Source organism: Alligator sinensis, unplaced genomic scaffold (assembly GCF_000455745.1).
Source record: "Alligator sinensis unplaced genomic scaffold, ASM45574v1 scaffold584_1, whole genome shotgun sequence".
Classification (NCBI taxonomy): Eukaryota; Metazoa; Chordata; order Crocodylia; family Alligatoridae; genus Alligator; species Alligator sinensis.
In genome coordinates, this window is record NW_005842419.1 from 1,272,054 (window position 1) to 1,287,958 (window position 15,905).

General features: G+C 47.4%; 1 protein-coding gene across 7 annotated transcripts in view; it reads left to right on the forward strand.

Annotated features, from left to right (window-relative positions):
- ARHGAP44 (Rho GTPase activating protein 44) overlaps positions 1-15,905 on the forward strand; it is a 76,071-nt gene that overhangs the window by 6,565 nt on the left and 53,601 nt on the right. For 5 of the 7 annotated variants that reach the window (XM_025211661.1, XM_025211662.1, XM_025211665.1 and 2 more), the window contains exons 1-4: positions 43-141; positions 1,334-1,410; positions 2,604-2,715; positions 7,965-8,041. In XM_025211661.1, the coding sequence (XP_025067446.1) occupies positions 1,370-1,410; positions 2,604-2,715; positions 7,965-8,041 (230 nt within the window). In that variant the 5' untranslated portion in view covers positions 43-141; positions 1,334-1,369. Of the gene's footprint in view, positions 1-36; positions 142-1,333; positions 1,411-2,603; positions 2,716-7,964; positions 8,042-15,905 lie in introns of those variants that run through there. The other 2 variants (XM_025211664.1, XM_025211660.1) reach the window with 2 other exon arrangements.

The window sequence follows — 15,905 nt, forward strand, 5'->3', positions numbered from 1 at the left end:
TGCTTTTGATATGGTGCCAATTGTTTCCATCTGCAGGTGGAAAAGCGTTTGGAGCTGGTGAAGCAGGTTTCCCACAGCACTCACAAGAAGCTGACAGCATGTCTGCAGGGCCAGCAAGGGGTGGATGCCGACAAGCGCTCGGTAAGGGGCTCGTTTAAGACTTCCAGCTGCAAGCAGCCAAATGTTAAACACAAGATGTGTCTGGATTGGGGCTTTTTTTTCCTTAGCCCAAGTGAGCTGTCTTTTGCATCACGGGGAGTCTGCAGAAAATTGAAATGTTGTTTTTCTTTTTTCCTAATTGCATGTAGTTCTGTGTGTGTGTGCACTAGTCTGTTGGGAGCAGGACAAATGTGCACATAAATAAAACTGTGAGAGGTGTGCTGCGCTATAGAGCATGATTTCGGATTGAATCCACCTTTTCTTTCTTTTTGTCAGCATTATGGCTATAAGCCCAGTGGGGTGGAAGGAATAATGCAGAATGAAGCAGAAGCGAAATGCCATGAGTAGATCTTCTGCTGCCAAAATGTATAGGGGCTGGCCTGTTCTAACTTTCCTGCTCCCTACCAAATTGCTTAATTTATACCTGTATTGGTCAGGGAGGAGGACTGGGAATCCTGTGCCCACCGAGATCTTTTCTCCTTACATGGGTTTACCTCTGCCCAGTGGGTAGCATGGCTGTTCCCACCCACACTCCCTACAGAGATTGGGGTTGTAATTTAGATTCAGGTGCTAAATAAAACCTCTATGCAGCATTCATACTCCCATATGTGGTGTTTAATGGCAGTCAGCTTGAGCTGAGAACCTTAGATCTGGCTGCTTCCCAGAGCTTGGGGGGGTTGGCCTCGGGCTTTGGTTTATTTAACCTTTTTTGCTATCTGTCCTGAGTTATCTACCCTGTAAGCTATGAACAGTTGCCTGTTTGAACTAATTAGCTAGTATGCCAGCTAGCTCAGGTCTGGACAGATGACAGGTTTACAACAACATAATCAACTCTTACATTGGTGTAAAAAAGAAGACATAGCATAAACCCCTACAACTTCGCCAAAACCAGAGTAGAATTAACCCTGATAGAATCAAGGATAAAACTACACCTGTGTCAATGACATTTGCCTGTATCGTATCACAAGTTATCTGCTTAATAGGTAGTTATTTGTTTCCCTGTCATATAGAGGTAATTGCACCTTTTGTGTGCAACTATCTTTGAAGAGCTGTTTGTACCATCTTGTCTAGGCCCGTAGCCAGGATTGCTCTGCATATGCCATGTCAGAGTCCTCTTCCTACCCTCTGGCATGAATTTTGCCAATCATCTGTGTGCTGTGTGCTTCCTTTGCAGAAAAAGTTACCTTTGACGACACTGGCCCAGTGCTTAATGGAGGGCTCTGCCATTCTAGGGGACGACTCCCTGCTTGGGTAAGCTACACTAAGGAGGCTCATCTCTCCAGAGGCCTAGGAGGCCTGACTCTCCTCTGCCATGCACCTTGTGCCATTGCTGTTCCTTGTAGATATGAAATACCAGCAAGGCAAAATGACTACCTAGGCTCTTATTCCAGGTTGCCCTTGTTTCTTCTATCTGCCTTAGGGTGGTTTGGGGCTCAGTGGGGAATAGCATTCCCACAGGCTGTGTCAGCATACTCCTCTGGTCACAGCTTGCTCCTTCCGCAAAGTGGTCTTAGGAGGCCATCCCCCTATTGATGTGGGGTGGGGCAAATGGGCACAGCCCATGGCCAAAGCCAGCAGGGGCCACCCTTTTTGGTAGGCAAATCACAAATTAATTCTGCATCTTCCCCGAGTGCCACTCCAGTCCTCTCCCCCTGTTTGATCTGCTGCTCTGCTTTCTCCTCCCATCACTGTGCTGCTCTGCTTTCTGCTTCCTGCCCTACGTTCCACTGTACTACCTGTCCCCACCCTGATCTGCCATGTGCCACACAGTGGCTGCCCAGGCCACTTGTGGCACATGTGCCACAGGTTGGCCACCACTGTCCTAAGCTATGATTCCCTGCATTTGGGAGATCAGCAACCAGAAACCTGCTTGGCCAATACCTTCCTGCTGTCCCTCTCAACAGCATCCTTTCTATCCTGTGTGAGGGTGTAGAGCCCAGCCATTCCACCTGCCAACAGACACATCATGCCATGCCCTTGTCTCTCAGTACAATGCACCTGGAGAAGACATAGAGTGGATGGAGTTGCTGCCTTCTAGTTCCCCAAACCCTATATTATAGCTTGTCCTCCACTACTACTAGCCCTCACCAGCTGCAGGGAGCCCTAAAGGAGAGGTGCCCTCAGGATGACCCTTGGGTATCTCCACAGAAGAATGTGAGTTGTGCCTGCAGTGGGTATTGTTGCCCTTCATACCCAGCCCTTACCTGTGTGCAGCACACACTTTCTGAGACCACACACTTGATCATAAGATCTTGTTTTCGCCCTGCCTTCTCCCCCTGCAGCCTTCCTTTTCAAGTAAGAATGTGTTTGTGTAGCCAATGCTTTCTGAACATACTTGCATTGAATCCCAGCCTAGTGGCCTGGGCTTTGTGAGCAGAAGGGTCATTGTTGTCTTTGCTGCTGAGCTTCTGTGCAGTGCATTACATGTTTTTCTTCTTTTGCAGGAAGATGCTCAAATTATGTGGAGAGGCTGAGGATAAATTAGCCCAAGAGCTTATCAATTTTGAGCTGCAAGTAGAAAGGGATGTGATTGAGCCTCTGTTTGTACTAGCAGAGGTAAGAGGGATCTGGGCACTGGGAGGGAAGCTGGGGGCTAGCATGCGGCACCTAAGAGATTGCGCTGGTCAATGTGGGGGAGCAATTTTGATGAGCTCTGTAGGATGTACTGGCTCACTTTCAGCCAAAGGCCACTTCTGTGTTGGGTTCTTTTTAAGGCTTGGTTGGGGGAAAGTCAAAAGTGTGAGAGAAACATGGGAATTCCTTTAAAAAGTGATTGGGAGGTAGCATGCATGAACCGTAAGTTGCGTGCTCAGCCTCAGAATTCCTCTTCCCCATTGTCTGCACCAGATGCTCCTCTAGAGCTTGAAATAGCTCTATCCAGGATCACGGAGAATGTCTGACTGAAGACAAAGCTGGGAAGGGCTTGCACTGTCCCTTCCTCTATTGAATTTGCAGAATCTGAGGCCTGCAGATAGTTCAGTGGATGTATTGCTGGAAAAGGGGGTATGGGTAGTGCTGGTGACCAAAGCCCTGCTTTAAGCCTGATTTTTCTATATTCTTACAAATGAGAGTGTGAATTTGCAGGCCCAGGCCCTGTCTAAGCTTATGCTCGTGGGACTATTCCTTTATTCACAGAGGTGCACACACTCAGCACTGCCCACCACTTGACACACCCTCCCTAAGTGCAGAAGGAGAGATCTTTTCTAGGCCAGTTGGCCTTTGGTTTCTCTATTAAAAAATGAGGTCAGTTAGACCTACTTGCCATGATGAAGTTACTGCCAGTGACACCTGGGGTTGTGAGTTGCATGCAGACAAACAGTTCCTTTCAGATCAACCTCCAAACTTTCACCAGAGAGTTGTCAACATAGAATTTATGATCCAACCCTCCTACACCACTGGAAACAGGCCCTCGGGACATCACAGCCCATGTTTAGATTCCTGTGACCAGGTGTTGAGAGTCTCCATGTATCCCCCAGGTTATGTGCTCACAAGTGGGTGGGTGCCCAGTGTTCAGACTTGAAGATGGGAGATGAGATTTTGACACTTCCTACTATAATAAATAATAAATACCTGTCATTGTGCATATGTGTTTCTCCCAGGCTGTTTTCCCCCTGCTGTTCACCAGCCTTTATGTTTATCCCATTGTGCTTTCAAGTACTCTATGAATAATTATTAAGTAGTCACACTATATATTAAGGTCCCATTTGTAAATAGTTCATGAAGAGTTAATAGAGAATGAACAACTGCCTTAACCAAAGCACTTGTTGCAGATGGTTATAAACACATCAGTAGAAGATATTGCTAGAGTCCTGCAAGCAACTTGCTGTTCTGCTGGATTTTTCAATAACCAGCAATAATTCATTAAAATATCTATTGCTTATTAACCATTTATTACATATTTATAAGAGGAATATGAATATAAAGTATGCATAATGATGATAATCTGTGATGCTTAAAGGGGACACACAATACCAGTGACATTAAAGAATCAAATTGAATTTGTGGTGTTTATTTGCATTATGCGTCAGTTAGCTTGGGCAGTGACACTATTGTGATTGTTTTAATTTTATTTCTAATCATTTTTGCCATGTGTTTCTTGGGACGATGAAGGTGGGTGCTGAGATTTGATTCAAAGCTGTGGGGAAGTTGTTTACATACGTACGAATGCATTTTCAGGATCCAAAGTGTGTTTTTTTCAGTCTCACATTTTTAATTTCACAGAATTTTTTTTTTCATTTTCCAGTCTTGCAAACCTCATTGAGCTCAAAGTGTGATCTCCTCTCCACCAGCATAAATAAAAGAGAGACAGTTAGAATATTTTGCATTACCCAAGTGTAAAAATGATCGGAGAGAAGGGCTGGATCCTGTGTTTGGCTTTAGTTCCAAAGTCTAGGTCTTTTAATGAAGAGAAAAAAACCAGAGGGCTTGTTTACACACAGCTGTGTCATCAGTACTATATCGGCAAACCTCTTTCAGGGAGCTGCAGTTTATACCAGAAAGAGAGGTTTTTGCCAGGTGGTTTTAAACCAGTTCCCCAAAGAGGAAAATCTGTGCAGGCCAAAGGAATTATTTTCAGGAATAATTTTCTTCTTCAGTAGTTCTCAGCCATTCAGGGTAACCCTCCATCACTTTTCTGAATTTAGCATCATCCTGGTTGAGAACCACTGTTGTACTTATCTTAGTGCTTCTCAGTGAGGGTGCAGCCACCATCTCTGCAGCCAGGGGAAAGAGCCGCATGGGGAGTGTGGAACCTGGCTGTGAAGCAGCTAGAAGGAGCTCCCTCTCCTGCCAAAGCCCTTTCCGGTCTGGCTCTGCACAGTGCTCCTGGAAACAGAAGTTTGCAGGGTATTTCCACCTGCTGGCAGTGTGGCAACCTGTGTGTTTACTGTGGGTTTTCCAGCAACTGCACTGCAGCTTCCACCACCATGTAGAACAGGGGCAGGCAATTATTCTGAGCCAAGGGGTGCTTACTGAGTTTTGGCAAGTCATCAAGGGCCACATGATAGGCAGCCCAGGGCAGATTAATATTAATTTTCTAAATTTTTTAGGGGCTCCATGGGCCGCATAGAATGGCCTGGTGGGCCTCATCTGGCCCCCGGGCCACATTTTGCCCACCCTGATGTAGAACTATCCAGTGCACCTCTGTGTCCGGGAGGCCTGTGCAGAGCTGGACCATCAAGATCTATGCAAGGCTTGAGGGGCCGTTTTACCCGGTTGTGGCAGCAGTAGTGGCACCAGTCCACAGCACCCCAGTTGAGCCCTACTAGTCTACTTCAAGGCTTTTGTACCCATACACTTGCTAATTAAGGAGGCAATTTGTAGATGTGGATAGATGAAGAATGAAACTTCTTTAAAATGTGTGCACAGGGCTCTCACAAGCCCATCTTAAAAGCAGGAATTATTTGGGGATTCAGAGTGTATCGTCCATAAGTACTTGTCCCAAGTTTGATTTAACTACCCTTGTGTTGGATCTCTTTCAAGAGCTAATGATACGCTATGTTCATTTTCATTGCTTTTAGCACTGTATGGATCATGCTATTCTGTATAAAGCAACCTTTGTGATTTTTCGACATAGTGTAATAGAAAGATTGTAGCTAGGTCACATGACAGAAATGCTCCTCTCTAGCTAATGGCTGTTTGTCTGTCTGAAGAGCTATGGCATACATACTGAATGGACAGAGGGGCAACAAAGCTTCGTGTTAGTGGCCAATTGCATTTCAAGGGGAAAGATCTATTTATCAGAGAAACCCAGATCCCAGACACCTGGAAAGAAGGACTATTGAAACAGAGGCATCAAAATTGCTGGGATGGGCACCCAAAATAGTATGGGTATCGAGCCACTTGGAAGGAGAAATCAAAGGCATAACCAGCTCTCTCCTTGGTAGAGAGGGGTTGGGGGATTATGCCGACTACTGAAGACTGGAGGGGAGTGGGGAGCAGAGTTTTACCTGCCTTGGGTCTCCATACTCTGGCAGCAGCTGCTACTGCTGCAGCTCCTGCTGTCTCAGCATAGGATCAGGCTCTTTGCACTCTTTCTGCAGCAACCCTGTGGAGCAGGCTCCCCAGGGTCCACCCCGGTGCCCTGTTTGCTCCTCTGCGGCCCCCCCCCCAGATTTGCTACTGTGTGCAGGGCTGAACCTCCCAAGACAAAGTCTTTTGGGAATGCCGTTCGGGTATCCCCTCTAAGTTGTTGCTCAGAATTGGTGCCTCCCCTCCACCCCCCAGTTACCCTTCTGGAAGAAATATTAGCCGTATGCAATATTAACTGTATGCAAGTGCCTCCAGGGAGAAGTTCCAGATTCTGAGAGTCCCTAAAGAATACATAGTACAGTAAAGTTGAGAGAGTGGGGGTGCTGGCTAGATGACATGTAGGAGGTGTCTGTTGGGAAGTGGTGATCTTTGGAAATTCCTACATCTTGGTCCACAGCTGGCAGTGCTGGCAGATTCAGGAGTCAGGCTGGTCTCTAAAAACTGCCAGGAGTTGCCAGGATACCCTGAAGTACTGTATTGTAATCAGACAAGATAGACGATGAGAATTTGTGTTTTGATTGCCTATGGTAAAGTATGATTTTAGGGCAATTGATAACTCAGGCTTACCTCTTCTTCAGAAGGGTAGACCTCTCATTTTATGGCACCCACGGGGGAGACTCCTGACACTAAGGCTTGCAGGGGCAAGTTGTCCCAGGGCTTACCTTAGTTTGATCCTTGAGAGCCATTTTTCCATCCAGAGAATGATGAGGAGAGATGGGGAGCTCCCTGACAGAAGGGTTTGTGACAAGGGGAATAACTACTCATAAGAATGCATCAGCAAATCTTCTGTAATTGTTTCATGTGTCCATTCCTGTAGTGGACACGTGAAACAATAAGTAAAGTTAAACCACAGTGAGTGGTTTACACCATAAGTAAAGTTAAACTACAGTGATTTGCCTCTGAATTAGAGGTAAGATATTATTATGGTTTAGCTTCCACTTTCTCAGTGGGTTAACTGCTTTGTTTTTCTCTCTCCTACCCAGCTTGCCTCCCTCAGCAGTGCCCTCTTTTCCCCTCTCCCATCCCTAACCTTTGTATTCTAATCATGGCTTTCTGTTTAGCAGCTCTGCTTCCTGCAGTCCCTTCAATAGCCTCTGATGAAGTAAGCCCTACGCTTACAAAAGCTCATGCTATACATTTCTGATTTAGTTAGCCTGTAAAGGTGCAAATCTACCCCACCTTCTGCCCTGACTTTAGTCTAATATGGCTAACTAGCTCTCTTACCTTCCACTTACCACACGATAGAGAGGACAGCTGAAATAGTGACAGCAGCCTTACCTGGGGGCCTCCCAGGGCTGCAGTGGTGACAATCAGGTGTGCAGATCCTGGCCGGTAGCCAGTGTGTGGTTCTGGCCAGCCAGGCTCCGGTTTCAGGAGGTGCATGCTGCTGCCATGTGCACCACCTGGGTTTTTTTCCCATGCTTTTTTTTTTTAGATGGCGGGATTTCCCGATGAGGAAAAAGCTGTATAGGGCAATCTCCTGGACCTGCATTTCTCCAAGCTCTGTATACCTTGCACTGAGGAGGTGTCATTTGTTTTGCCCTGGGGGCTGACAGATGTTCCCTATGTATTTGGGTGGGGGCTGTGGTTTAGTATTTGTGTTTCAGTGAGTGGATTTTGCAGCAGTGTTTTGCTTGTACGTCTTCCCAGCATTTGCCTGACCCAGGCCTGAATCACAGGGTGCTAGGAAAGGACAGGCAGTCAGAATACCTTACTGTGGGGTCTATCTCCTGTTGTTCTGGTTCTTCGATTCATCTTCTCTTTTGTCACTACAGGTGGAAATCCCGAATATCCAAAAACAGAGGAAGCATTTAGCAAAATTAGTACTGGACATGGATTCCTCAAGGACAAGGTAGAAAGCATCTCCTTTGTCATTCTCCATTCCCCCTCCAGCTGACTGCATTGTGCAGATGTCTCTCTGGGCAAATAGCAGCTCCTGTTGTTTTCATTTTGTTTTCTTTTTTAAAAAAGGGTCCCTGAGCAACTTTAGCTCCGGTTTGTAAGGGTGGATCAAAAGCTGGGTGGATGGAGGGAGTGTGTAGTATACTCAGGCATCATAGTTTGGACAGTAGTAGTACAAATTCATTCCCTTCCAGTCTTACTTCTTTGTCTCAGTCTTCAACCATGGTGACCCCATCCGTGGGAGCAGTGGGGGTTTCAGTTTTCTGCAGTGGGCTTGGTGACATGCAAAAGGCCTGAGACTCCCATCAGCCTACTCCACCCAGGCTGTCAAAGCCTTCAAAGTTCAATAAAGTAGTAAGGCTCCATTTTCCTTTTGGTTTTGTGCCATTCTATCGGTCAGGGTGAAACGATCTTGCCCACCAGCCTCAGGTTTTACCACTCAAAGCATAGTTTCGGTGTTCTGTCTAGAGCAGCCTGTGGGGAAGTTGGGTGTAAAGCAGTCATTCTCATCCTTTTTGGCTGGCGAGCCAAATGGGCAGTGCCCAAGCGGGCCACAAACCAGACACAGCTGGTGGTCCTGATTCAGCATGGGGCCGTCACAGCAGAGCCCCATCTGGCCACATGGAGGGGAAGAAGGGGCTGCCCAGCTCCAACCTGGCCCCTGCGGGGGTGGGGGGCATGGAAAGGTGTCTCCCAGCCCCAGTGTGGACCCCCAGGGGGAGGGGACTTGATCCAGCCCCATGGGGGCTGTGGGGGAAGGGGCATGGGCCAGGCCCATCCTGCTATGTAGGACTTGGGTTTGGGGAAGTTGGCAGTGGAGGAGGATGGCCATATGTATTGTTAGCGCTCCCTCACCAACACATTTTCCCATCTGTGAGGAGCCCTGCAAGCTGGGTACCCATGGCTCCGTAGGCCCCATTTGGCTGGTAGGCCGGAGGTTAGCATCCCTGGTGTAAGGGATGTGGCTTTACTTAGGACTGTTTCATGTAGGGTTTCGTGTCTACTCAGGTGTTTATTTTCAAATGTCTACTTAAGCTCTGCCTCAAGGTGCGAAGGCTGAGCTGGTGTCTGTAATAGCCGTTCATCCCTAGTGTTTTTGATAATATGTTCACATGCATCATTCCAGTGCACAAGCTTCGAGCTACACTGTTGTAGTGTTCATGATCACTAGAAGGACATGACAAGGACTGTTGATCCATTCTTCTGAATGAGATGAGCAGATAATAGGTCCGGGTCATGTCATCAGCAAGAAAATACCCTGGAGTCAGGCTAAGCAGTGAGGCAGTATTTCTGCTGCTGTCTGGAAAATATGCAGATTCCTTTTCTTACAAGTGTTTTTCAGAAAAGAGCTATCTTCATTTGCTCTTCGCTTCTCCACTGTGGTGAATTTTTGCACAATACTTAAGCACACATAGCAAAATAAGGCTCCTACTGGTGTTTATTAGAGTGCTCCTAAGCACAGTCAGAGGCACACATGGGACAGCTTGTTCTATCAGAACCAAGCATTTCAGGAGGTTGTCATATGACCAAAACCACAGGGTACTTTGGGGCTTCCTGGAGGGGTTTTTGAATATTTAATAAGAGATCATTGAAGTGAAGGAATTAGGCTGGATTTAGAAGGAGGTTATCCAGATAAAAAAAATTATATGAAAAAATGTCCTGCCTAGACTTTAAAAAATTTAAAAGGGGGGCGGGGGGGCTGCTTCCAGCTCCAGCTTTGACTAGGCTGTCTAGGGTCACGTTCCATTTATAGAAGGCCGGGCAGTGTGGCCCCAGGTAAGCCTTGCCTGTCGTGCAACCTTATTGTGCACGGCAGTAACACTCTCCACCATGCCGCGCTGCTCTGAACAGGCTCCCTCCAGAACTGGAAGTAGTGTAGCAGTATTGGTGCAGCACTGTGGGTGGGCTAGTTAGTCCTGTTGAGTGCTGTGCTAATTAGCCCACCTGCATGCCAATTAGCCTGCACAAGGGTGGGTTTGAGAGTGCTGCTGCCCAGCACAAATGCATTTGCATGCTAGATATGGCTTTATTTTCCTGTAGAATTGATAGGGTGGGTAGGGTTAGGGTCCAGGTTTGTTGCAGGGCAATGTGTAAGCTTTTTTTTTTTTTTTTTAATCATTCTTCAAAAAGCATTATCTTGATCTTTTATACTAGGATCAATATCCTACCCGCTTATTCTAGTGCATCTCTTTATTTCTTTATTTCAAGCCAGAAGCTCTGAAAAGCATTTGAAACCTTTAGAAATACCTCTCTAACTGCTGAGTGGCTGGGGTCCCCTCCCCAAACCCTGAGCTGTAGGCTTTCTGGGCAGAGGTCTGATACTCGAGGGGTGGAATTTGGAGAGACCCAAAATGAATACTCTAAGACGCTGGAGTACACTACTGCCTGGATCAGCAGCTGAGGAGTCTCCTGGCACAAGGAGGGAGTACTGGCCCACCCCAAGGGGCAGGGGCAGGAAGTAGAAGCTAGGGGAAGGAGGTGGGATGGAGGCAGGGAGTGGTACCAAGACTGGGAGCCCTGGGGCCCCAAGTTAACCCATCAGGGGCTGCATACCTCTGTTGGACGTGTAGGCCACCAGTTGGACAGCCCTGCTCTAGAACATCCCAAGCTCCTTCAAAAGGTCTGGAATGAGAGAGAATGAGAACAAAGGAGTAATCCACATCTCACCACCTTCTGCACTAGTTGTCAGTGCACTTCTCCAAACTGTACACTCCATTATAAATAAAAAGAAGTGTGTCCACATCAAAACCAAATGCATCCCAAACCAAGCCTACCAAAATCAAATGCTCTGCCCCACACAGCTGCAGAAAATGAGCATGTGGGAGAGAACTGTTGCATTGCCTACTGCAGGCTGAGAAGGTGCATAGATACTATGGTGATGAGGCAGTATAAGACTCTGAATGGGCTAGATAGAGAATGAAAGATGGCATAAAGTTGCAGTTCCTGTAGAGTGATAGCTCTGGGGACCTTATTCTCAAACATAGCCTATCAGTATAACTTCAGTTCTGTTCTGCTGCTTGAAAGTGGCAAAATTGTGGCCTGCCAGAGTCAAAAGGAAGAAGTCCTAGAGGACCATGGCAGTGCTATGCAAGGCCCTGGGTTGGTTCTGGAGCATTGGGGCACAGCTTCTGTGCCTCTCAGACAGGCCTGTTGTGTTTTAGATTCACAAAGTTTCGATGGGTTTGTAAGCAGATGAGATGTCTCTGCAGAGGAAAAAAACCCAGCTGCAGTCAACAAGATTTTACCCTCCAGGGTTAATTTCTACAGGTACTCAATCAAGTATTTTACAGGTACAAGACTCTGGTTAGTGTTCAGTCCAATCCTGTGTTCCTAGGTGAAACTCAACCTTCCTCCCTCTGTCTGTTGGGCATCCACTTTGCACCAGTTTTACAGAGGTAGGAAGCTGAGCTCTAGTTAATCCATTGGTTGGTTGTGTTTTTTTGGGGAGGGGGTGCTAGGTAGTGTCCTTTCATATTGTTGGAGAGAGTTCTCAGAAGATTCCCTTCCAGAACGTGTTAGTTTTAATTTACCTTCTACTCAGAGGTTACCTGTTCAGACAGAAGTAGTATTTCTAATTTTTAATCAGCATCTTAGGCCCAGGCTCTTCACTGAAATCATTGAATAAATCAAGATTAGAACTGACAGTCTTCTCAGTGGTAATTTTCTACACTTGTGATTCATTTCCTGCGTGATGAGAAAAGAAGGGCGGTGGTGATCTTGCAGCATTGCATTACGGTTCTAACAGCCTGTATCTGGGCCGTCTCTTGCCTGCTTGCCCATATGGCAGTGTTCCCAGCACAGTTTCTGCTGCATGGTCCCAGGAACCTTAACACCGCTGGGTTTGCTTCTGTGGAGTTTCACTCTCCAGACATGAGCACTTTGTATTTGACCAATGCAACCTCCCACTCCTCTTCTGCATAGACCAGTGAACTGCTGTAACTTAAAACGTAGTATTTACTATACAGTTGGAGGCAGCAGCTTCTTGACATCTCTCTGTTGTGACTATCACAAATAATCAAGCCTTTTTGCTTAGCAGGAGTCGCTTGAAAGGAAATACCAGGCCAGCCTGTAAGTGCCACTGAAATGCTGCACTGGCGTAGCCACAACACGTTCGTCGAAGTGTTGAGTAGGACCCTGGTTACGGGACTTTGTAGCGAGGATCTCTGTCTCCCCCATGACTAAGCTGAGACCAAAGTCCTTCTACTGTTGGAGAAAACTTGAATCAGAATTTGGGGGGACGTGGGAGGATAGAATTTGGATTCTTCCATACATTTGGCTCAGACTGACCCACTTTTTGGCGGACTGGAGAAAAGGTGACCTTCTGCCACCTGTCCACCCCAACCCACTTGCCTTTCCCTCTCTCCCCCCACCCCCCCACATAGCTTTGGGTCCCCTTTTCCCACATCTCCCCTATTCTCTCCAACATCATCTCTCTAGGATCTAACCACCTGTAACAGAAAATAGAGTAGAACTGGATTCCCATGGGATCCCCACAGCCCACCTAGACAGAGGATTATCAGAGAGACTCTACTGGGTATTCACTGAACTTTGGCTTTCAGAGGGTCTGAATCGCACAGCATTCAGTTTAGTTGTGAGTGTTCAGCCATGGATGGCCCCAGGGGCTATTTTATGGAAGGAAGGGAGACCACAGGCTAAAATATCACCTGTGATAAAGCCACCATGGATTTGTTTGTGCTCTTTCCTTTGTCTTCATTTTTCTTTTTGTAATAACTGAGGACGTTTCTGGGTCTTTAGTGATCCAAATGACTGTCTCTCTCCCTCACATGGATTAACTACTTGGTAGGGCTTTTGCTGTATCACTAGCTCCCCGAGGATGAAAGCATCAGAAGTTCCCTGAGCAGTGATTCATTGGTGTGAAACTGCCTGTGGGGCTTGAAGCCTTGATGGACAAATTGTTTTGGAGCAGTGTGTCACCTTCCTTTCTAATGTCACCTTCTGGATAAACAAAACCTGTTCTGCTGCTGGAACAGTTGCCTAATTCTAGGCTATTGTGTATAGCCAATTACTGTGATTTAGAAGTCTTAGTTAATGAGGGACAGAAATGCTTCCTGGATCCCAGCACAGATTGGGTTTTGGGAGCTGATTTTGCCTTTTTCATTAGCTTGATTGGACAAGTTTCTGCCTTGCACACACTCATCATCCAGACTCCTGGGCCTTGTCACATGGGACGCTTAGCATGTGTTTTTTTGTGCATCGTATAAAGCATTACTGTGAGTTGCAGCTTGTTCTGAGCAGGTGCATGGTGATGCCCACTCTGATCTGGACAGGGGTGGAGCTGGCTGTACAGTTGGCAAACAGGTGTTTGGCCATCCCAGCACCTGCACTGCACTGGAGCTGATGAGAGCAGCCCATGTTACCTTTGCAGAGCTGTTCTACAGTAGCTGAGCATATGCTGCCATATTTACCCAAATCCAAGACAACCCTGAATTTAAGATGATCCCCTAACAATTTGATTCCCTACGTGGAAAAATAATTAATTTGTTATCATTTTACATGTATAGAAGATCACTACTGGAGGGTCATCTTAAATTTATCCTCCCCCACCTGCAGTGGGGAAAGCAGTGGCAGTGGGGCAGGTGATGGAGGGGTGAGTAGTAAGAGGGCAAGAGGTGGGGAGGTAAGTGGTGGGGGCAGGCAGTGGGGGAAGCAGTGCAGGGGGGCAGGCAGTGCAGGAGAGGCAGAGGAGGAGGTGGTGCAGGGAAGCAGTGGGGGGGGCAGGCAATGGGGCTTGATTCCTGCCCCTTGCCCCCCTACACCTTGCCTACCTGTCCATCCCTACCCACTTGCCTCCTCCCACTCCCCCACAGCCTTGAGTCCCATTTCCCCTCATCTCCCCTCTGCCCCACCACTTAGCCTTGCTCCAGAACTGACTCTGGCTTCAATTCCAGCAAACTCCATCCCCACTCCAGCTCAGGGCACGTAGCATGCGTTTGCTTGCTCCAGCCCCATAGCATCATCATCAGCAACATAGCAGCTCAGGCCCCAACTGTCACCCTGCTGCTACAGGGCTGGATGGGGGGATGGAGCAAACACATGCTCTGGGCTGGAACCTGCTAGAGGCAGAACTGGAGCAAGGGTAAGTGGCAGGGGGCATAGGCGGCTATCAGGGTGGGGGGCGACAGGAGAAGAGGCAGCGGGGGAGGTGGGGAGACCCAAGGCTGCAAGGGGGGGGCAGAGGCAGTGGGGGGAAAGGGGGGGGAAGGGGGGGGGGGGGGGGAGAGAATACATACGCACACTATACAAGGCCGGGGCTGGAGCTACAGCATCTGCCTGCCCCCTGCTGCCTCGTACTGGGATCCAAGATGCTAAATGGGGAGAAAAACCTCGTCTTGGATTCGAGTAACTACAGTACTTAACACTATCTGGAGATACTCCTCCCATGAAAAGTACTAACTTTGCTATGATACAAAGGCACTTAGCATGTGTTTTACTGCTTGAACACTCAGGACTGGTATTTTTAATTGCAGTTAACGCATCTTAAGTATAACATGCAATAGCCCTAACCCTTGCAGCTGCGCTTAGCTTGGGACCTTTTGAAATTGGACAAAGGTAGTTCTGCACTGCCCCAATCACTTGAGCATCAATGGGCCAATATAAACCCTTGTATAAGTGAACATAATTCTTCCCTTGTGGTTATTATGTTCTCCAGGGATTGCTGATATGTCCTGCGGCTCAGCCGTGCCCCAATGTATCCTTGCCGCAGGGGACAGAGCGAACCAGGAAATAGCACTGTGCTGACTACGCTGCACCCCTTGAGTATCAGACCTCTACCCATGAAAACACAGTGCTCCTTAGTGTGAATTGAGGCTGCTGATGTGGAGAACAGGCAGCCCACAGATCTTCCCCACTACAAATTATCTCCCTCTGAAAGCAGGGGTTAGTGCCGAGACCATACAAAGTCTCACAGCAGAATAAGGATCATCTGCTGTCGGGTGCTCTTTCTGCTTGGCTGGTGAGGCAGTTCCCCATAGTAATGCAGAGTAGTCAGCTTTCTACTTCTAGCACTGCTACTGGGGGTGGTGGGCAGATCAGAGTAAAAACTGTGTGGTTTCTAGAGAGGGAAAGAACAGGAGGAAGACAAAGAGAGGAAAGGAGAAAAAGCAGAGAAGAGATAAAGACTGAGAGAGAAAGGGGAGGAAGAGAGTTGGTTGGCAAGAAGAGCTTGCATCTGTAAAGACTTTTCTGGACAAAATGTCACAGTAAAAAGAACAGGTTTTACAGTGAAAAGAACCCAGCCAGCCTATAAATCTGTAAACTCCAGCCTTTGACCTCTGGCGCTGGGTCAGGCCAAAAACTAGTCTGGGTCACTCTGTTGCCTGTAGGGACAGAATGGGCATGATTTGCCACAGAGCAGTGCTGCAGGTAGCAAAAGATGTCCTGTGTACCCAGGCCTGCTTGTGAGGCTGTCCAGCTGCACCTGGGGGCTACTTAGCAAGGACCTGACTTTCTATTTGAGGTGCAGCTTTTGAGAGTCACTCTTCTGTGTGTTACCTGGGCCTCTCCTAAACCAAACTCACCTCATTGAAATGATTGAGCTCAGCTACAGGCAACTTGGTCCCCTCTGATGCCTCAAGAAAAAATATTAAAGTGATGTTGTAGCTGTGATGGTCCAGGAGATATGCGAGAGGCAAGAATTTTTGTGGGTGATATTTTTTTTGGACTAATGAATGGCTGAGGTAGACAAGCTTTTGGGTATTACAGCACCCTTCCTTGGGTCTCTGGAAGGGGGGGAAATGCTGTATTGTAGAAAGACTGAAGCTTGTTCTTTAGTAATTTAACCATGGCACTTGTAA